Source organism: Clytia hemisphaerica, unplaced genomic scaffold (assembly GCF_902728285.1).
Source record: "Clytia hemisphaerica strain Z4C2 unplaced genomic scaffold, Clytia hemisphaerica genome assembly, whole genome shotgun sequence".
NCBI lineage: Eukaryota > Metazoa > Cnidaria > Hydrozoa > Leptothecata > Clytiidae > Clytia > Clytia hemisphaerica.
This window is the reverse complement of record NW_027103253.1, coordinates 345,376-368,258: the sequence shown is the minus strand read 5'-3', so window position 1 is coordinate 368,258 and position 22,883 is coordinate 345,376. Positions and strand designations below refer to the sequence as shown.

The 22,883-nt window shown below is 34.1% G+C and overlaps 1 protein-coding gene across 1 annotated transcript in view; it reads left to right on the top strand.

Annotated features, from left to right (window-relative positions):
• LOC136797824 (early endosome antigen 1-like) overlaps window positions 1-22,883 on the top strand; it is a 40,081-nt gene that overhangs the window by 8,611 nt on the left and 8,587 nt on the right. Inside the window, exons 2-26 of the mRNA XM_067054410.1 lie at window positions 4,752-4,871; window positions 5,556-5,600; window positions 5,876-5,938; window positions 6,368-6,388; window positions 6,721-6,803; window positions 6,963-7,064; window positions 7,913-7,998; window positions 9,400-9,472; window positions 9,603-9,630; window positions 10,195-10,269; window positions 11,015-11,107; window positions 11,481-11,547; window positions 11,828-11,949; window positions 12,387-12,527; window positions 12,876-12,975; window positions 15,241-15,356; window positions 16,775-16,840; window positions 17,378-17,437; window positions 18,299-18,346; window positions 18,595-18,612; window positions 19,732-19,755; window positions 20,237-20,344; window positions 20,713-20,913; window positions 21,306-21,419; window positions 22,523-22,576. Coding sequence (XP_066910511.1) covers window positions 4,752-4,871; window positions 5,556-5,600; window positions 5,876-5,938; window positions 6,368-6,388; window positions 6,721-6,803; window positions 6,963-7,064; window positions 7,913-7,998; window positions 9,400-9,472; window positions 9,603-9,630; window positions 10,195-10,269; window positions 11,015-11,107; window positions 11,481-11,547; window positions 11,828-11,949; window positions 12,387-12,527; window positions 12,876-12,975; window positions 15,241-15,356; window positions 16,775-16,840; window positions 17,378-17,437; window positions 18,299-18,346; window positions 18,595-18,612; window positions 19,732-19,755; window positions 20,237-20,344; window positions 20,713-20,913; window positions 21,306-21,419; window positions 22,523-22,576 — 2,028 coding nt within the window. The remainder of the gene's footprint in view (window positions 1-4,751; window positions 4,872-5,555; window positions 5,601-5,875; window positions 5,939-6,367; window positions 6,389-6,720; window positions 6,804-6,962; window positions 7,065-7,912; window positions 7,999-9,399; window positions 9,473-9,602; window positions 9,631-10,194; window positions 10,270-11,014; window positions 11,108-11,480; window positions 11,548-11,827; window positions 11,950-12,386; window positions 12,528-12,875; window positions 12,976-15,240; window positions 15,357-16,774; window positions 16,841-17,377; window positions 17,438-18,298; window positions 18,347-18,594; window positions 18,613-19,731; window positions 19,756-20,236; window positions 20,345-20,712; window positions 20,914-21,305; window positions 21,420-22,522; window positions 22,577-22,883) is intronic.

The following is a 22,883-nucleotide window of genomic DNA, read 5'->3' as shown; positions in this document are numbered from 1 at the left end:
TTGTAAGTCAATTGGGGCAATTTTTAGGTTTCAAATCAGGGTTCCAAAACTTAAATTAGTGAAACTAAATTGCAGAAATGTATTTTCAGATAACCAATCTTTAAATCTGACAACTATTATCTGACAGGATAATAGAATATGAAAATTTGTAATTCGTAAGTACTCTAGATTTGGAGAAAACGCTGTTAGTGTTTCACGTTAGTTCTGTTTAGTATTTTGTTAATATTTTATCAGTATTTTTGTTAATATTAGTGTTTGATTATTTTATTCTAGGGTGTTTTTGATAAGGTTGTAGATCAGCTTCTTGAGCATTTTGAAAGTCTTAATTTTAAGAGTATCTTTAAGTGGCAAAGACTAATAAAACTATAACAGAAAGTATTGTTAAAATATTATCTTCTATTGTCTGTTAACATTTTATCATTTGAATTCTATCTTTTTCTGATTTCGCTCTATTGATACTCAAGATTTTGTTAATATGCAAACAATTGGTCATTTTTTAACCATTTATGCCAATTTTGATAATATTATAACACACTACCTTTTAGTGTAATATTTACAAGTACATACTAGTTTTGGTTAAGTTTTTATCTATTTTTGTTCAAGTTATTCAAAAGTAGTTCTGTATATAGTTCTAATAGTTTGAAGAGATATGTATCAAAATAAAGAGTTAAAGAGAAACTACCCAAATTTTGGCAGTTTCCCACAAATTTATGATAAAAATTACCAAGTTTTGCACTTCAATCTGTTAAAAAATTATCATTTCATTGTTTTTGAGCCTGAAACCTGTCAAATTTGATAAAAAATTATCATATTTTTGGTCTGTCCAAAGGATTTTCAATTTCAAGGTCAAATTAAAGTTTTAGACTATTTTTTATCAATTCCAAAAAAAAGACCTTGTTAATTTTTTATCATTTTTTTGTCATCACTTTAGGTGTTAATAAGTTGTCTTGATTTGATCATTGTGACACAGGACCTCAACAGTGTTAAAGAATTATCAATTTTTGAAGATAACATATCCACTGATATTTGTCAATATTCACTATGTTCAAATAATTGATAAAAGTTTAACACAAGGACGACCCTGCCGATGCACCGGACTTAACGAACACCGGACACGCGAGAGTGTTTCAAGTGACTTGAATACAAGCTTCTTTGCATTGATACTCAAAATTCTATATTCAATTATAACATAGAATATGGTCCTTGTGGAAATAGCTCGGAGGAGAAAATTCTACAAATTTCAACAGAAATTGCTTCGGTCATTGGTCATCGGTCCGCAACCAGTCATCTTTACGTAACTAATGGTAACGGATGAGCATTTTTAAGCAATCTCATTATTTAAAATATAAAGCACTGAGGATCCTTCACTTGCGATCGGAGTGATCTGAGGATTTAAAAATTGATACGAAAATTGATGTCATGTAGTCATACACGAAGTCTGAATTTTGAAAGTGGTTGAGCGATATATAGGAACTTAGTCGACCGCGCGCACATTATACCAAAGGAGACGCGCTGCGCGCGTAATCAATCGAACCAATTGAACATAGTCAACTATCAAACCAATCTAACCTCACTCAAATGCAATCAAACACAATCGAATATCACCCAGGAATAAGCCATTTGATTGAGATTTGATTACGTTCAACAATCAAATTGCAATCATTTGACACATATGCGTTTGGTTTGGGAACGTGAAACATGAACGCGAACTACCCATGTCTAAACTTTTCAATATATCTCCAGAACTAACAGATTTTTGAAATTCTGTAAAAAGGTCCAAGTTCCTGAATAGTTTTACTATGTTCTGTGAAAAAATTATAACCATCAGTCAAATACTCGTTCATCTATTTAAGATTGAAGACAAAAATTTGCGAAGAAAAATAAACCTTGAGCACAAAAAAATGCTTTTTTAAACACTTTTTTCCACCGAAAAACAAATGACTTTTATAGACTTACCTTCCCCAAACATTGAAAAAGCCTCTACTAATTAAAGTAAATGAGATAAGATAAGATAAAACCTTTTCAACCAGAATTTACAACCTTTCGTCCAAAGCAAAAGACATGCTTTTCTCGCCGTCATCTTGTTTTAGAATGAGAATTCCATTCGGTTCCAGTCCCCACGGTCTTTTTTCATCCAATCAGATCGCGCGATTTCACTTTCGCTTTCTCTAGTCCAATAAGACTGCGGGAATTGAGTCATGTGACATCTCTATTAAAAAACCTGCCCCGAATAAAATAGAAATACAGGGGGTCACACTACTGGCTACAGGAATTGAAAGCACGCAATTAAGGCCAATATTTTTGTTTTTTCTGAAGGACAAAAGGTATAGGAAGCTTTACTGAAGGAGGGATAAGGCTGGGACTATTTATTTAAAAGATATGGACAAAAAAGGAACTTTTTTGGGTGATAATTAAGATTTTACTTAGAAACTTTAATTCTCTTACTCCCGTCTCGGGCCCCCCTGATATGAGCAAGGGAACCATGTTGGCAACCCCTACTGAAAGTTTCAGATCAAAACAAACAAGGAATTAATTCCTGTAACTCGAAGAAAATTGGAAAAAGCTGGTTTTTGACTGTTTCTGATCCTAAAGTGCTATTTTTTGGTAAAAGCTATGCAATTTATGTTTGGATTTCTAGAAAGCTTACCCATTCATTGTCAATATATTTTTTATTTGACAGTAATCTCTTCATGGAATAAAAAGATATAGTCAAATCTTGTAGGGTCATTTTTCTCATTTTGCCATTTTACCCTACGCAAACGCACGTGTTGATTGCATTCAATTACGTTCGATTGGTTCGATTACGATTTTCGTTCAAAGTTGTTCAGTTCAGTTGACATCGTCTGGACATTATGACAAGTAACCCCTGAGAGAAGTTTATATCGAAATCTGCAACAAAAACGAAAGTGGTCTCTTCTACTAATTGCTTCCCAGCGAGTGCTTCTTCGCAGCTGTTTATCAAATTTCCACCAATGAGGTTGCCACATTTCAAACGGTCCTTCTTTTTGGCACCTGTGGCCTCTCAGAGCCTTGCACAACGGGCGGCTGTAAAATCCCACTCTTCATATATTTGTTTCAATCCTTGATCCGTGGCTTAGGTTTTTTTTCTCATCTTCAATTTACTGAAGAAAGCAGGAATTTGATGCGAGAGTGAGATTGTCAACAAAGTGCCGTAAAAATCATTGAATAAAAGAAGAACTTAAAATTTTAGATATTTTCATTTTGAAGAATAGGTGCAAAAAAGTGAAACACAGAAAAGTTTCATTTTTCATTGCCTTAATCGAAATGGGTGATTTGGAAAATTTTCTACCCGTACTCGAAATCCGGTAATCTTGATATACAAGCTTAAGTCTATATTGTAAGGATACCCCTACTAGGTTTGGGGCTAACCCTGGTATATAGGTCTGTAAGAAACACACTATAAGTATATTGTGAATTCAAATTTGATGGAGCGTTTGACGTCACTCGCACGGCAAGTTACACACTCTTTATTTGTTAAACCCATCAGGCAATAGGTGGCGGGCGTTCTCTAATTCTCTAATCGGTATTCAATCATTTTGAATGAAAACAAAAAAGTTAAAAAGGGTGCACTATCACTGAAATTTATCGTGACATGTTATGACAGAAAGTATGATTGATAAACTTGGTGGAGTTATCAAAACTCTAAAATTGACTAAGTCCAACTTAGACATCATAAAGGTTCAGAAACTCCATAAATCTCCTCCAGATCAAAGATAGAAAAATACAAGATCTACTATCACCCGTACGAAGAAGCCATGACTTTGAACAAGCAGTTTGAATATGTATAAAAAAAGTTGCAAAGCGATCCCCAGAGCTTCCTCTCGATTCACAAGTTGCCAGCAAAACATTAAATGCATGACATTACAACCGCTGCGTATTTAACTGTTTTAACGGCAGTCAAGCAGTTTTTTTTCTATTTCCAGACAATCTCTCCTCAATGTCAACGTATGTCAACTTGTTATTTTTCTAACAGAAATTTTATTTTACTTGTTATTTTATAATATCTATTTTTTACCATTTATTTATTACTATTTTTAATATTTTAGTCACAAAATTTTAAATAAACTTTTTTCTTTCATTTCATAACATTATATAAGGCATCTCTGGGCTGCACTGAGCACTTCTCTGTTATACTTATGTTTAGTCTAACATAAGAACTTAAACTATTAACACTTTTCCAGAATACCATGCTAAGTCTTGATCCTAAGCTTTTCTTCCCTACTAGGGTTGCGAGCTGACGGGGGTGCTGCCCGACTTCCAACTCTTGGGCCCTTCTTACCGGGACTAAAAAGTAGAAAACAAAGGAAAATTTTGTGAATTTTATGACCCTTATTGGGACAAATTTGACCAATTTTGATCAAATTTCAATCTTTCCAGGGGTAAAAAGTTTAAATTTTCTGATTTCTCTGATCCTTAGTGGGACTTTGGAAATCCCATACCTGTATTATTGTGATTTTATTATAGCTTATAAAGTTAAGATTATAAGTTTTTTTTAATTTCATAGTTTTGATATTATTTTTGTATGTGACCCAGTTGTTAGTGTAATAGTTTGACCTTCTCCAGGGAAATTGACAATCGTTTTTTCTCTTTTCTGTTTAGAAGGTTTAAAAATGGGAAAAAGATCCTATTCTAGTGTTTTTAAACCATTGATTTTGATTCCTAGCCTTTTCTTGTGCTTGATTGTGCTTTTCATTCAATTTTTACTGAGTTGAAAATAATTTGCATTCCAGACGCTGTATGAGTATAACACATTGAAATCTGCAAGTTCTATTGAGAAAGTCAAAAGAAAGTTGAATAAAGATGGTGCAAGGAAATCTATTGATGCCACACTTGAATTTATTGATGATGTGGTAAGATTATGTCATTATTCATTCGTTTTTACAAGTACTAGGGACCAGGTGTCTTTAAAAAAGTTCATAAAACTCAAGAAATTTCACTTCAAAGAGGGACACCCCCTATGAAATGTATTTATTGATCCTTTTGGACATAAGTAAAATAAGTAAAATTAAAAAGAGATATAAGCCAAGCCAATAAGTTAGGCTTTCCTCTTAACGATTTATAATTCTTTTAAAATCTCCTTTCTACTGCCTGCAATACCAAATCATTTAATTCTGGCACACCCGTTATGATGATGGAGAATTAAATTTAATTTAATACATTTTCTCTTTTGTTTTTTGCCATTTTTTGCCATTATTATGATTTTAAAAATAAACCCAGAAGGGTGGTCTAAAAAACATTTGGTGTCAGGGACAACTTATAGTAGTTACTCAGAAGACCAAAACTTTGCAGTTAAAAAACGGCCAGTGAACAAATCTTGGAATCTTACCAGCTGCTTTTTTTTTTCTTTATGGGAAAAAAAGACACGTGTACACTACTAACATATTACAAAAGACTACTTAAACATAAAATATATCCCCCTCCCCTAGGAAGCAACGTTATCTCGCCAGACGTACTAGACTAAAGTTGAATATATTCTATGTTTTTATTTCAACCAACAAATGTTCATTAATTAATTCTCAATTTGGTGTTTTCAGGCTCAACTGAATTCAATCATATCGGACCCAGTTACAAAAAGAAAGGTAGTTATCGTTCTCATCAGCATGAAAACAGCACTAATGAAAGTGTTTATAATCCTTCACTCTTCATTATTCTTCCAAAATTCCATTTTAATAGAATGATGTAAATTTGTTTTTGATATGATTTCAATTCACAGTCTATACCTGAAAGTCAAAGGAGAAATTTTTTACCTTGATACTATTTTATAACTTCTGAATTTATGTAAAGCTTATGATGAACATTGCACTTTGGGTAGCCATTCTTTACTACTAACAATTTATGATTATCTTTCTTACAGTATCAACAACAGTTGACCATTTTCATTGTTGGTTATGAAACATGCTGTGGAGACAGACTGGACGTAAGTTTTTTTTCTATCCATTCTTTTTATAAGAACATCCAAAATTTTTTAAGCCTTCGGATGATGTTCTTAACTTTTTCAGATTTAAGCCTGAAAATGCTCTTAACATTTTCTTATTTTCGCCATTTAGTGGGTATTTTGTGCGTTTTTCTAAGAAATCGTGTGTTTTAGAGTCCCCAAAGCCTTGAAATGTTCTTAACTTGCTCTTAACATTTTGGCCATCGAAGCCTTATGTTCTTATAAAAAAGGTGTTTTCTAATAATAATTCGTGCATGTCAAACATGTTTTGATTAATCCTTAAAAAGCATTTATTTTTGGTTTAACCTTGATGTGTAATGAAATAAACGATATCATTTATGGAGCTATATAATCAATATTATTTACTATCAGATCTTGCTATATTGACTATAATAATAATTTCTTTTATAGCTGCTGTCCCAAATCAATGATGTAAGAAAAAATTTATTAAAATCATCCTTAATAATGTTCTCGAGCAAAAAGATCTGGGCAAACCATCTCGCTGTCATCTTATCTCGGAAGTTTTCTGTAATTGCTTTCTTATTTAGCATGGCTAGTATAGAGGGGTATAGAGTTATATAGGGTATATTTCTGTAAAGGTGTCCTCAGTTTATCTTCAATATTCTGCCCCTCAATTTGTGTGAACTAATCTTCTCTATAACTTGTAGGGGTCACTAAAATAAGCTAGGTACCACCTGAATTGTAAGAGTCACCTATGAGTTACTTAAAAACTTTTTTAACTCTATCCTCTTGATGCTTTTTAGTCATTATATGCTTACAAGGAGGGCGATGTACCTGATATCACAGACATTGATTTTGATATCGATTCCACTGCAAGATTTGTGACGTGAGAAACTTTCTATGGAAATTTATATGAATTATTTATATCTGTTGTTTTCCCAGTAGCTGTTGTCTCAATGTTCTATCAGTCACACCTTTCATATTTTCAGCTCATGAAAAACTGCATTTTATTGTTTTGACCACCTTAAAAATTGATTACTTTTAGAAACACGATCACTAAAGCTAAGAGTGCTCAAGAAAAACTAAATGATGTCAGCCAAAGTGTGTTGGGAGCTTTAAGCAAATTTAACGCAGACAAAATTAAAAGGTAGAGTTAATTTACCCAACTTTGGAATTCGTTTTTTTATCTTTTACAACAGACAAAAATATGCCTGAGTTTCTAGACTTACATATTGACTTGTGGACCAATCCATCTTGAAATGAAATAGATATTTTGAAATCTTGTAAAAACGCTTATAGAAGGGGGAATTTTGTTCGATCTTTTGAAATCGCTCGATTGTTTTGTTAGAAGCACTTGTTATACATTTTTGGAAACTTCAACCTTAGAGAAATCGAAATTACGATGTTTCCAATTATTCTTCGGGCACTTTGGTGTGATTTTCGGACAAATATGACGGTCTCAGGCAAAAATCATAGGGTTAAAAATTAATGAAAATTTTAGCTTGAGAAAACGGAGACCTGTTGTATATTTTTGGAAAGCTGTCAAAAAATTAAGATTAGAGATATATTGCAAGTATAGGTGATTTCTGTACCTATCTCGAGATACTAACCCTTGAAAACCGTGTTTTTCAGCCAGAAACTGCTGTTTTGTCCAGATTTTGCGCTTTTTGAAATCGTAAATGTAAGTTTTTTTAACAATGACTAAGTATAAGTAATTTTGTAATAACGTTCAAAATATACTGTTAAAGGTTTTTTTTGTTTTTATATAAGAGTGATATCATTTGCTTACTCATCAATTTTAAATTACAAGCTTTTTGATATTGAATTGACACGGATGTGGAGCAAGATTGGTCAGAAAGGGGAAAAGAAAAACATTTTTTGTTTATGTCAGCATAATTGTAACAATACGCAGACACTGTCCTGATATGAAATATACGTCTGATATAAAACGGGAACACCTATATAAAAATAAAACCTCTAATATCATCATTTCAGTTCGAAGAGAAGAACAGAGAAAGAGTTGGTTCAAACACGCGAAGCCATCTTGTCAATCACAGACAAACTGGCCAATGCCCAGCAAGGTTTGTTTATTAGGGTCCTGTTTTATTTTCGAATGATTATTGGACCTATCTGGAGGTCCTAACCCATGTTCGTTCGTTCGTTCGTGCGTTCGTTACCAGCTTTTCTCGAGATTGGCTCATTCAATTTTTCTCATTTTTGGCACAAAGGTGCATGACTATAATTATACCCTCGAATTTGACAGAGCCCGACTTTCGACAAAAAAGTTTTTGGCCAAATCTAGGCCAAAAAACTGCTAAAAAACGGGTTTTTTGAACTTTGTGTCTTAAAGTCTATTTGCACTAAGTGTGCATTCATTCTAGCTACCATATGGAAACCACCCTCAATGGAATTCGTCTTGTTAAACTGATATGGTTTCCACGTGCTAGGTGGTTACCAGGTTACAAGTAGTAAACAATAATTTATTTACGTAACATTTTCTTCAAACACAGTTTTATTTTAGTTTCGTCTAATTTCACTCTACTCAATAAAAAAATATACAGGAAACATAATTCATAGTGCCCTTCCCCCTTCTTAAATGACCCCCTTTCCTTCTTGGCATCCCCCTCCAACCTTTAAAAATCCCTATCCCCCAAGGATTTTGGACAAAAATAGCTAACAAATATATGTGAAATATCTTTAGAGAGAGAAAGCGAAATAATAAACTTCTTTCGTTTTTTTGACTCAGACTACTCTAACAGAAAACGAAGACCAAATTTCATAACTAATAATTTAATATATGTAAAAGTACCCCCTCTTCCTTGCTACCCTTTTAATGAAAGCTTCTGACCCCCCTTCATTTTTTCGGAAGGTGTCATCTTCCCACTCCTTAAGAAAGGGGGTGGTCCGAGCGATGTACTTTAGGAATTTTAATCAGCAAGTTTTACTATAAAATAGTTGAGTAGGAAATTACGTACCTTGATTGATTGATTGATTGAAATGTAAAACTTGATAGTTCAAGCTGAGGGAAAAAGTAAAAATCATTGGAAAAAGGTCAATCTGCTGTAAAACTAGACTTAAAAACAGCTCAACAGTGTATTGCACAAAGTTTCTCTGTTAAGCCCAAGAGTTTTTAATAAAATTGTTTTTTAAGCTTCTTGAAAATATAAATTTTAGAACACTGTTTTTCTTGATGAGGTGTTTATGCGAAATTCATAAATGAATATTTTATGAAATAGTATCCATTTCCAAGATCTATATCATCAGCCAATTAGCAAAAAGGTGTTTTTTCATTGAAACCTTTTTTAAAGAGCATTTTTACGAAGTAGCGAAGTGTAAAGTAAAAATTCTAAACCTAACCAATCCGAAAAAGTTTGGAGATATGTTGACAAAGTAAAGTTATATACGGTTATCGATATTATTGTGCTCTTCAAAATTACTTTGAATAATACTTCCAACTCGCTCTTTATTTCCTTTTTTTATAGAACTGGAGCAAGCAAACGAACGCATTGGAAACGCTTATCGCAATCTAGAAACTAAACAAGTAGAAATCGAAAGGTATCTCTACAAAGAAGCAAACTTTCTTTTTATAATCAAGTTCTCAATGATATTTTTGTATTGTTTCTATCTAGAATATATTTTTCGTGTATTTTAGAGCTTTTTTAATCCTTTCCTTTACCTGTTTTAGGTTGAAAAGCCAAATTGATGCTTCAAAGGTACACGACATGATGTTATTGTTTGCTTTTCTGAGAGCAACTTCTTAATAGACCAAAATATGTCATTACCCGTTATATTGTACTAGCGGTCCCAAACGTCGTAAAAGCCGACTTTTTAAGGCCCACGCCACCGGGGGAGATGGCCAGGGCCCCCTCCAATTTCTTGTAAAGATATAATTTTTGGTTGTGCTTCCTGAGACTCAATATTCATTGCCCCCTTCCCCACTTTCAATTTCATGGCGTGGCCCTCCTTTTCACTATATTTCATTAGCTTTATTGAAGACAATACTTCTTATAATATATTTGGATAGCCACCTCAGCCGTCGTGAAATACAACTTTTGCTTTCCGATACAAAGTTAATTTTGTGATTTGTTATTGATTTTCAGCAGGGGGATTCGACTATTCGAATTTTGAATAAAACAGGCAGAAAACTGTTGTTTTTTAATGAGACAATACCTACAATACCTTCTTATGATAGTATCGCGAGAATTAGAATCGCTAGCGAAAACAAAAACGCTTGTACGGCTTTTATTATATAGATTCTTGGACTTTTCTTCTTTCAGCGTAAATTTCAAAACATTGATGAATTGAGAGAAGAAATGAAAGAAAAAGACGAAACGATCACTTCGTTAATAAAGGTATATTTTCTATAGCTAACTGATCATCGGCTATTGATGTACCATATCAGCCAGATGAGATGGAGTTTTTATAAGATACTTTAATAATTGGTCATATGAAGTAATAAAAATGACGCGTTCTTTAGAAAAAGTAACAAAACTGTTTTATTACTGGTTTATTAACCACCAACTAAATCAAATGCTTGTAAAAACGAGCCATATCAGCGTGTTTTTTTATTTTCATATTTCTTGCTCAGAAAACTACTATAGGCGAGACAAAATTGATTTATTGTTCTACGGCCCGGACCGACCTTCTTTTTCAAAATCAAAAAAATAATAATATTGAACTTGCAATCTTCAAAGGATGGACTTTTATAATTTTTTTTTTGCAGGTAGGTATTTTTAAACATGAGCAAGTAAATGTGTTTATTCATCCTAGAACTTAGATGAATTTGAAATACAGTAGCGTAGACAGGAGGGGCGCATAATTTGTGTAGGAGAGCAGATTTCTATGACATTGTAATTTTCTATAAATACCATGAATAGATAATTACAGTGAAATAAAATCTACTCTTCTACACCAATGTTGCGCCCCTCTTGGCTACGCTACTGTATTATAACGTTGGGAATGACACGAAAGTCGCTCATCGATGAAGAGGAAAAAGTCTACGCTTCAAAGCGTCACAATTAAATCGAAATTGTCTCGCCTTAACTACTAACTAATTCTATCTATCCAACCTGAAAAAACTCTTCCTTTTATGGCTAGGAAAACGACAAGTTGAAGATGAACAGTGAAAACTATAAAGAAACATTGGAACAAGAAATTATCAAGTGGAACAAGCTACGCGAAAAACATGCGGTAAGAAAATTTCTTTATTTTTAACCACAAATAAATAATGTTAGCCTGTTAGACGAAAACGGCTTTTTTATCGCGATTTACAAAGAAAAAATTTGGTTTGTGGAAGGGCACTGGCTATAAAGTATGTGAGCAAGTATTAAGTTTTTATCCCACAGTATAACATCCAAATAAAACATTAAAAAAGAGGATCGAAGTTAAGTTAACACATTAGGGAGTTCCTACTATTAATGATCGATTCAGATTGATTCCTAGTCCAAACTTTGGCTTTGATTCATTAAATTCGTTGAAAGATATTACAAATTAAGTAACCATATGTTTCGCTTTTTTATAACCCTCTGTCATCGAAATTAAATGAGTCCGTACTTTTTTTCAGAAAATCGAGAGTGACAAAGAAAACCAAGTGAAGTTCCTTCAAGAACAAGTCATGGTTACACGAAGAGGTATATGTATTATCAGGGTATTTCTGAAATTTAAATATTTTCATAATTTCGGGGAATAAAAATTTTCCAGGATGTCACTCTTTGGATGTTAACTGACTTGTTTTAAAGTTTTTTTTTTAAGTTTAAATTCTTATAGAGGAGGTTTGTTTTTATTTTACCTTATTATTAAACACCTCATGGGTTATGGAGCATGTATTTCTCAAGGAGCTTTACCAATATTTTTCAATCATGCAAAATTAACTTTCAAGAAGCCTGGTAACCAGTCTTTATTTCTTTCAAGAAACGGAGAGCCATTACGAGAAGAAGATAGCAGACATGGAAAGCGAAATGAGCAGCAAATTAGACGAACAAAGTTTAACGACACGGAAGAAAATCTCTTCTATGAATGCCACCATTCAACAGGTTTTCATTGATATATTTTTCTTATCGTTCAATATATCTATTTTTCTGAAATGTTTTTGTTCACATTCACTCTATGGCATCTAGTTGCTTTGGAAATGTACTTTTTAAGCTACACTGACGCTCTTTCGATGCTTATGCTCACTATTATTGGAACGCAGTACACTTTTAGCAAGATCTTTAACTACAATGTTTCTCGGACACTCGAAGGCCCCCGGCTATTAATTATTAACCTCCCCCCACCCTGTTCTAATTAGGACCCCCGTTTATTTATTTTCTAAAATATTTTCAGCTTTCAAAAAGCTGAATTGCTCTAAAGTGTCTAGTTTTATTATGTAATAACCTTATTTATTCGGACCCCTACTATTGGCCGGGACCTTAGAGTAAGTCTACCAATACCGTGATCCTCTGGCTCCTGAACTTGCTTGTCGTTTCCATAGCTACGAACAGACTTGACAAAAGCAGAGAACGAGAAGAACAATGCGGTCAATAAGATCTTGACAGAGCAAGCACTGAAAGAACAAAAGGAAAGAAATCAAAACCACGAACATTCATTGGATAAAATTGTTAACTATGAAAAGGTAATTTCAAGTGGACCAATTTCCTTGAGAACTGTTTAAAATTTGATGATAATGGTGATGTGGGTACTACAGTAAGAATCGTTAAGGTATGTAGAATTTAATAAAGTTGGCTAGTCTGCACATGGAGTTTCTGCTTTGAGTTAATTTTCTAGACTGTCTTATACATTAATAATACTCGAACTATCCGAAAGCGCCTTTTAACTCATATTTTTGTGTGGGCTAAATAATTCACCTTAATAGTTGGCCTAATTTTTGCCTGGGACCTAAACCCAGGCTGACGCTATGTTAATTTTGTCTTCAGAGAAACTTTCCTGTCATTTTCTTTCATTTGTCTGTTCTCTTTCAAAGGAACTGAAACAGTCACGTGATCAAAACAAAGAATTGCAATCAAAGATTCAAGAAGAAGCAGAGAAAAAGAAGAAAAAGAAAAGTACTAAAGAGAAGAAAAGTGAGATCTGTTCATCTGAAAGTTTTGATAATAAAGTCAGCCTTAGGAGTACAGTACACTGCAAACATTGCGCAGCAAAAAGAAAAAGATGGCCACAATGAAAGAATTTTGCTTGGAAATGGATTCTAACGGCTCTTAGTGAGATATCTTTGAAGTGAGAGATTAGAGATGGGGAATAGAAAGGGAGGAAGAGGGAGAGACGCAGAGGGAAATGCAGGGAAAGGATGAGAAAACTTTGTCTTCGTATAAGCCATACTTTGTACTGATGTATACTGTAGAAAAAGGGAGAAAAGTAAAATGCGTGTCTAGGAAAATAAACAATGTTATTTAAACTACAATCATTTAATATTGAAATTATGGTTCACAAAACATATTTTAAGTGTACTCGCTTCAAATATTCCAAAGGTGTGTCATGTTTGTTTCGATGTCATCAAATTCCGAAAAGAATTCAGTAATTTGATTCTTCTTGAAATCTTCAACAAGGTTCGAAATGAAAGTCTCATTTTTGAAATTCAAATCATCAAACAGTTTTCCAATGTGATCGAGGAATGTTTGACCAAATCCAAACAAAAGATTCATTTCTGGTACGAAAAAGTTCTGTAAATAGCCTATTTTTAAGGCTGTTGTTAATTTCTCAAATATCATGTAAGCAAGCTGCAAATAGTCCATGATTTCTTCAAGTTTCTGAATTTCCTCTGGCGGTGTATTCTCTAACGTGAAAAGATAGACCGTCTTAAGAAGATAGGAAGATAATTTCCGTCCAGTTTCGCTATCAACGAGACCATGGGTGTTCAATGTGAAAATCAGCTTCGCCAATAAGTAACTTTTCTTTTGAAAAGGACTTTGTTTACTTGCTAAGATGACTTCTGCTTCAGACAAAGATACTCTCCATGTCTTGCCTTGGTCCCCGACAGACTTCCGGACCAATAAGCATCTAGCCTCGCGGATATCGCACATCGTCTCTAGATCTGGCCAATATCGTTGCCTTTCAAACCAATCAGTTGTAATATCGGGCCAGAAATTTAACCGAAAACAGAAAACAAAGTCAAGCATTGTTTCGTTGGTGACCATCTCTATTAAAGAGCTGTCATTTATATTATATTCCATGTCCGAAAATTCATGTGCGGATACAGTCAATGCAGGACATCCTTTTTTAGTAAACTCCATAAGGTCAAACTCACTATTAAAGATCTTGACGTCTTTCACTGTATCCTTAGCCTTCGAAAAAGTTTGAATTATCTGCTCTTTATTTACGATATCAATTGGTAATGGTGTATGGATAAGATAGTAGCCAGGATATTCTGTTTCCATTAAAATCTTATTCGCTTGTTCCTTTGAAAACTCGCCAAGTATGAACATTGCATCGATATCAAAGTTTTTCCCTTCCACGGGGATCATCAAAGGAACCAAGAATGCGCCTTCAATGAGACTTCCAGTTGGTATCATGTGTTTATAAAAAGAATCATCATTGACGATCTCTTTTCTTACCCCTTCATCGATTTTGAAAAATTGTTCCACGAAGAAATTCAACTCTGAGACAGACATTTTAGTTCTTTTTTTCACGAAATCTCTTGTTTCTCACTTAACAGTGCAAAATGCAGTGATGTTTGATTTGTCAAATATGAACCATTAAAATAACATCTCTTGCATAAAAGTCCCTAATAAACATTCTAAGCAGTTTATTTACATTTTTGATGAACTTTCGCTTTCTGATTGTTATTGTTATTACCTTGTCAATCAATCAAATGAGTCATTTCATTTAAACGGATTATGTTGTACAGTAGAGTCTCTGTAACTCGAACCTCTGTAACTCGAATGTTTCCTTAACTCGAACAAGTTTTATGTTTATTGTTAGCTGAAGAGCTGAAGGGACCATTACTCCATAAGTCGAAATTTTCTGAACTCGAACAAATTTTAGTTTCCCTGTTAGAATTATGGAGACACAACTTTCACATCAAATTTAAGAAGAACATTTACAGAACGTCTCGTCAGCCGCGTGAACTCGCTTCCCCGAAATAACTTTGCGTGTACATGCCTTTTTTATGAGAACCAGTAAACTTTGGCGGGGGATGTTTTGAATTATGGAATTTTCATGGTCAAATTTTTCTTAGGTCAGACTTATAAAAGGGTATATTGTACATTATGAATTTCTTCTTTTAACGAGAAGTGGGTCTCGAACGAGATCCTTGGCTTTAACTAATTTTGATGGTTTTGTAAGGAACAAGTTAGACATTAAAACAATCATCTATTTTCATCCCACTTCAGAACCGAAGGAAGAATCCAAAGAACGTCATCAAACAGTATCTATCGGTCTTCAAGCTGATATACCATCAGATGAAAAACCTCCTTTAGATGTGCCATTAGAAAAGAAACGAGACAAGGTAGGGGTTGTAGTATTTGGATAGTATTCTATTTACTTAAGCCTTTGAAGTTAGTAAGAAAGTCGAAAAAGGTGATGAATTTCCAAACATGAAAATTTCACTTTTGCGGGAAATTACAAAATCTAGGAGGGAAATTACAAAAGCTAGGAGGGAAATTACAAGTTCGCGGGAAATTACAAATTAACGTAAGCAAAAACGTCAATCGAATTTCAATCAACCATTAGATTAGAAACGGGAACACTTATGCAAAAATAATACCCATAAAATACTTACTAGAGCCTTCTTACACGCTTTTTATAAGTTTTTAATAATATAAGAATATCTGCATCATGTTTTTGGACCTACCCCGGTGGAGGTCCTATAAATTAACCCATGTTAGTGCGTCCGTTCGTGCGTTCGTTCGTTCGTTACCAGCTTTTCTCGAGATTGGCTCATTCAAATTTTCTGATTTTAGGCACAAAGGTGTATGACTATAAACCCTCGAATGTAACGGTCCCCGATTTTTGAAAAAAAGATTTTTGGGCAAATTGTGCGAAAAAACGGCTAAGAAACGGGTTTTTTGGACTATGTAAAAAAAATTGGATTATCAGTTTTTTTCTGAATTTTTTGCACGAAAGTAGTGTATCATCGTAGGTATAAAATGGCTCAAGCAGATTTTTGCAAAAAAAACTTTTGGCTCAGAAAACTTATGTTTATCTATAAGAATCACTATTAATAAGCATACATCAATGTTCTTAGTCAAATTACTCAATTTTTTGATGAGATAGATGGTTTTTTTGCACACGAGGGCTTACTTTTGTAGAATATTTGTGTTTAGACATGAAATTTTGGTTTCTAGACGTGTTTTTATAGAAAAATAGGCCAAATTCGATATTCTTTATAAGCACATTATAAGCACATTATCAATTACTTAGGTATTAGCTTTTCTCGAGATTGACTCTTTCATTTTTTATGATTTTTTGCACAAAGATGCATAACTATAAACCCTCGAATGTGACGGAGCCGATTTTGGGAAAAAAAAATTCTGGGCAAATTTCAGCCAAACAACGGCAAAAAGGGTCATAAATTTTTTCCAATTTTTTGCATGAAAGTAGGGGAGCCATCATAGGTAAAGGATGACTCAAGCAGATTTTCGTAAAAAAAGAATTTTTCAGCTCAAAAAAAGCATCTTTATCAATAAGAATCACTATTAATAAGTATACATCAATGTTCGCTCGAAGTCTTGAATATGGTTGTCTTGAAATTTTGGTTTCTAAACGTGTTTTTTATAAGAAACAAACGACTAATTTTATAGATCGTCACTATTTTTGTTCTGAATGATCGTTTTAATCGTCACGCTCACGTAGATATCAATTATATGTGTTAAATGCATAACCAGGTAGGTCCATAAAGGTATCGCTTGCTATTCTATATTTCAGGTTGCCCAAACAGAGGATGCATTGGATGACAAATTAATGAATGAACTTGTAGATGTTAAGAGCAAGGTAGAACTTTTGCTTGATATTACCATGACTTACTCTTAGGTTCCAAGTAAATGCTCCCCCCCGCTTGTGTCCAACTCCCCGGACCTTATTAGGACCCCCCCCCCCCGGTTTATTAATTTTTAAGAATATTTTCAGTTGGCAAAAATAAGTCCCCTCATTTTGCTCCAAAAAGCCTGATTTTAGCCTATATTTACCTTATTGTTGGGTTTTCAGAAGTACAATTTCCAACCCCCCGTTTATTAAAATTTTGAAAATTTTCCAACCCGAGGGGGGTTGGAAAATTTTCAAAATTTATTCGAACCGGATTTGACTGATATTTGGCAAATTTGTTCCTTGGGTTGGATATCTTGGGCTGTTTTTTATTAATGTTTTGAATGAAAATGACTTTTGAGGCCAGGGCACTTTTTTGTTTGTTTTGCTATAACCGAGCCCATGAATAATTTGAAGCTACTGAATTTAAGCCCATTGTGCTGCGCACGTTCGACTATATTACAATATAGCCTAAAACTTATGCTTTACCTTACTCTTTCCTTTCAGTTCAATCAGAAACTGTTATTGGTCACAAAACTGATGGACGAAAGTAAAAAATTTGAAAAGGTAAACAGTAGACTAGACTATGCTATAGTCTAAGACGAGTTTCATGTAAGAGGAACAGACGTGAAGACGGGAGTTTTTTTCGGGGGTAACATAGACTCTATTTTCCGCCGTGCAACATATTACGTTTTATAATATACAAACTATGTTATACAAATATATTATAGTATACCGACGATAGAATCGTCTAGGTAAACAGTTAAGTCGTCCTCCTCACCAAATTCAATGTTTAAAATACACGGTTTGCTATAAGAACATCCCAAAATTTCGAAGCCTTAAGTGGCTTAAGATGTTCTATAAATCTTTTTAGGTCGATTTTTAACGTTTTCGAGCACTTTCTGAAAGTAACTTTTTTATCCAATTGGGCATAACTTTTGATCTAATGAAGCGAAATTAATCAATGACAATTCAAGAAAATTAGTTTTAAAGAGAGAAACTTTTTTGTGGCGCACCCGGTATATGCCCTTATTTCACCATTTTGTGAGTACTTTCGTCCGTTTTCCTAAAAATCTTGAAATGTTCTTAACTTGTTCTTTTAATATTTTGGACATCAAATCCTTATCTTCTTATATAGTTTGTTCTTAAAATTATTTTGTTCAGAGAAAACTGCTTATCCGAATCTTAATCTTGAAAATATGAAAATGTTGATGACCTTTCTTACCCTATAACTTCTAGGAGTGTTCAAACAAAGAAATTGAGATAGTATAAGGTCTTCTGTGACCGTCTCCGATGAGTCTTTCCGACCGACTGACTAGTAAAAATACAAGGACTGTAAGAAATAAAAGATCACGTGACCCATAACCGTAACTAAAGTTATATAACACCGTGATAACAATAATAAATCTCACCTTTGTTCTTCACAAGGAACGTGAAAGTTTGATTGGTCAAATAACTACTGCCAACAGCATCAAGGTAGAATTCTCCTTTTCAATTTCTTTTTCTCGTGCTTATTTTGCTATAATTTTTCACCAAAAGTCCCTCATTTACCTCGTAGGTTAGTATTACCTGCAGTTCTTACACACTCTGTTTTAAGGCTTTAACGCGCCATCTCTTTTTATTTTTTGCGTAAATATCGGATTTTGCTGTAGAGTATTCTGAATAATTGAAGAATTAATTTTGTGCTATTTGTATTTTCTCATTCTGTTTTGTTTTTCTTTCAGGAGGAGATACAAGAAAAGGTACGTTTAATTAAATAATAATGTACATTTACCACTATATATCGAGGGGGGACACTTCAGGTAACCGATAGACCGTAGTTGCGGCCCCTAAGAGGGCGTTTTACGGCTTCCAAAAATGCACTGTATAGGAGAGAATCTAGAACAACGAAGTTTTTTAGGTAAAAATTTGCCTGAAAAATGGACAAATAGTAGAGGGCATTTTGTAAAATCGCTCGACTGTTTTGTTAGAAGCACTTGTTATACATTTTTGGAAAGCTAAGGGGTAGGGGAATCGAAATTACTATGTTTCCAATTTTTTTTCGGACACTTTGGTGTGATTTTCGGACAAATATGACGGTCTCGGGCAAAAATCATAGGGTTAAAAATTAATGAAAATTTTAGCTCGAGAAAACTGAGACCTGTTGTATATTTTTGGAAAGCTCTCAAAAAATTAAGATTAGAGATATATTGCAAGTATAGGTGATTTCAGTACCTAACTCGAGATATTGAGCTTCCGAAAGCGCAAAAACTGGACAAAATAGCTGTTTCTGGCTGAAAAACATGGTTTTCAAGGGTTAATATCTCGAGTTAGGTACAGAAATCACCTATACTTGCAATATATCTCTAATCTTAATTTTTTGAGAGCTTTCCAAAAATATACAACAGGTCTCCGTTTTCTCGAGCTAAAATTTTCATTAATTTTTAACCCTATGATTTTTGCCTGAGACCGTCATATTTGTCCGAAAATCACACCAAAGTGTCCGAAAAAAAATTGGAAACATAGTAATTTCGATTCCCCTACCCCTTAGCTTTCCAAAAATGTATAACAAGTGCTTCTAACAAAACAGTCAAGCGATTCCAAAAAATCGAACAAAATTCCCCCTACTAAAACATTTTCAAAGAAAATACACCGTAATGGTCAATTTTTTACCCAAATTAACTCAGATTTTGCTAAATTTTTTCCATTCTTTAAGTTAAGGGTCCAATTTTAGACCCTTCTCCTCTGTTCGTATTAACGGTTTGGTTTCGATGATCTGTACTGTTTTCACGCACATGACATAATATTGTATTTACCAATACCACCTAAACGTTTTCATCTCAATTTTATTTTGAACTTTCAACTAACTTTCATTTTTACAGCTAGAAGACACTCTTACAGAATTGGTTAGTCGCTTTTACTTATTCCCACAACTTTTAGAATATGTTTTATCTTTGATAATCGATTTGAACGAATTCGATGACATTTTAAGGGTACTCCTTTGCATTTTAAAGCCACTACACTGTATTGTTTTAAGAGGCTGTAAAACTTCCTTTGACCTTGGTTGGAATATTTATTGCTATTGGAAAGATTTTCGTAAATGCTATTGGGCTGCTCCATTATAAAACCATACAGGGCGGGGGTGGATGAACCTTTTCAAGGCAAAAAGAAATTATTGAAAATGTGTGGATACCCCCTGGAAAATGGCAAATTTTCCAAAAAAACCGTTGGAAAAGTTCTTTACATACCTTAAAAGTGAAGGTGGACGAACTAGAATTCTAAGTCTTTTATTACCCCCCTATATGGATATAAAATGGAATGGCCCATTCTCTGTCTCATTGAATTCTTAGAAATAAGTGTTTTTACCGCTAGAATTTGTCTCATTAGGAAAGAACCAAATTGAATTATGAACAATTGATGAAGCAAGCAGCAGAGGAAGTTCATGGAGAAGAAGCTTTATTTGTTGATGAACAGAGAACACCTTCCAATGATCGAGTAAATAATTTTCTCCCTTCTCCACTCTAAGGTCCCTAAATAGTAGGAGGTTTTGAATAGAATGAAGGTAGGAATTTTTTTCAAAATTTAATAAACGGGGAAGGGACCTAATTGCCGGGAGAATTGGAATTTATTTACTTGGAATATGGAGAGATCGTTAGTGAAGTTTTATTGTTTTTATATTAGGTAATTATTTTTGTGTCTTCTTTAGGGAAATATTTCTTTTAAAAAAATTGTTTCCAGGGGGTCAAGTTCGCCAGAAATTGAGACTTGAATCTCAAAAAATTAGACAAATATTGCTCTATAGATCTTTTAATCCAAATAGACTTTCTACAGACTTTTCACGACTTCAATTCCATTATTTTTAGCCTGAATCGATGTCTTCGATACGTATCTCTGCTGGATCCAGGCTAAGCATACCAGAAGAAGAGCAATGTCGATCGGCCGCCAAAAGCCGTGCTTCCAGTTTTTCAAGCGAGACAAAATACAAGATACTGGATGCTTGTCTACGAAATCATCCTTTGGTGATGAACATCAAAGAGTCGTACATGTCCATCTTGCAATTAAAGGTTGATTCATTTCTTGCAGTTTGTAAAGCAAACAGATTGGGAAAGAAACACTTTAATACAGCATTGTATACAGCATTTCTGTATCAACAAAATTTTGACATTTTCACAAAATATGTACCCCTGGGTTCTAGTGGAGTGACTAAGCGTATAAATACGGCAAGATATATATGAGCTTTGAAACTTTCCATATTTACTTGAAATTGAATTTAGAAGAATTTCTGTGTAAAGGAACAAAAATGCAGACGCATAAAATCTTTTCCCTCTTGTTCTGTCGTTTACCTTCCAATAGTTATTGCCGTTAAATTTTGCTTAAGACGTCATTAGGATTGTCCTAGAGCAACTTCAGGTCTAATTTAGAATGTCATAGAAACATAAATGTAATGTTTCCATAGAATGAAGTGAATGCGATGTTGAAAGTGGAAGTGAGTGAAGACAATTCCAATGAAGAACATTTGGTGGACTTCCAACGCATTGTCGAACACATACCTCTTGAAGATATCGGTGAAGTAAGTAGTGGTGTTTTTCTTGAGTAGGGTTGTCTGTAAACAGACCCAGTACCTACGACTAATTTCGAAATTCATTGCCGTAGAGGGTCTGTTGTCATTGTCTTTTCTCATTTGAGATTTTTCAAACCGATCGCTGCGATGGAGTGTTGGTGAGAGAGGAGAGACGATGAGAGAAGTGTTGCTATTTATAAATCATACTTCATCACAGAGGTTTCCGTACGGGAATTTTGTTATCAAACAGACAATGCGCACAGAGTGTACTACGAAGCGATACATGTGAGATACACTCTGTCACAGAATAATAGTAGGTTTGAGATGGTAACTTTCAACGCATATTAGCGAGTTTATTTATTTACGCTTTTGAGGACGGTAAAGTGACTGAAGCGATTTGGAATAACCCGCAGCTCTGCCCCGCAAAATCGAGGACGGTAAAAGTGCTGATTTACCGTTATCCTCAGTTGGTCAGGATCTAGAAAAATTGGAACCGTCTCCGTCGCAGGAAAACACGCATACATAAACTCGGTATTGTTGAGCACATACCTCTTGCAGATGTCTGTTGGAGTTTCTCTCCTTCTTCGCCTCCTTTCTATTTCATAAAAAAGAGAATATCATTAAAGAAGGATTTAAAAACTTAGGATTGTTTTTGTTTTAGATTCATACCAAATTATTTATTTGGTAGTTCAAAATACGCACCTTTTACCATTGCAGCGCCAACATGTAGCCTCGATTTCGTAGCTAACCACTTAACCGAGGACTTGAGTGAGATTCGAACTCACGTCTTTGCATCGCTAGTGCAACTGGGCTATCCTATCCATGATGGGTACCTTTCCAGAAAAAGCGTCAAATTTTAGACTCGGTCAGTCCAAGCAATCCTAAGCAGCCTAAGATGCAAATGATGTACTTTAATTAAAAGTGTTATGAGAGAACAGGCTAAACATTTTTTTAAATAAACATAACAATACACTTTGGTTTAGGCTCGCTGGCGGTTAAGTGATTTTCAGGCTTAAATATTCTTGTAACGTGCTCGTACTACACTTTAAGTCTGCTTTCCTAAGAAAGACTCCTTAGCTCCTTAGAAATAATTTATGTTTACATTATTACAGGAATCGACAGATATCGCCAATGAAATATTAAAGATGGCTGTCAACTCAACCAGAGTAAGGAAATTTAAAAAAAGTAATTTCAAATCTGAGGGTTGTATGAAACTTAGCAAGAGTTGATCGTAAATACACCGGTTTGCAAAATTATAGCAGTGCAGTCAAAACATGTGATTACTCGAAAAAGTTCACGTGATTTCATTCCCATATTCCCATGTTACTTGTTTTACAACTTACAGTTAATAACTTTATTAGTGTTGATAAAATAAATTCCAACCAACCAGAAATAAAGGTCATGTAACAAACGCATTAAAATTTCGAGTAAAAGCGTGATTTGACTTCAGTCTTTAATTTTGCAGCCCGTGTA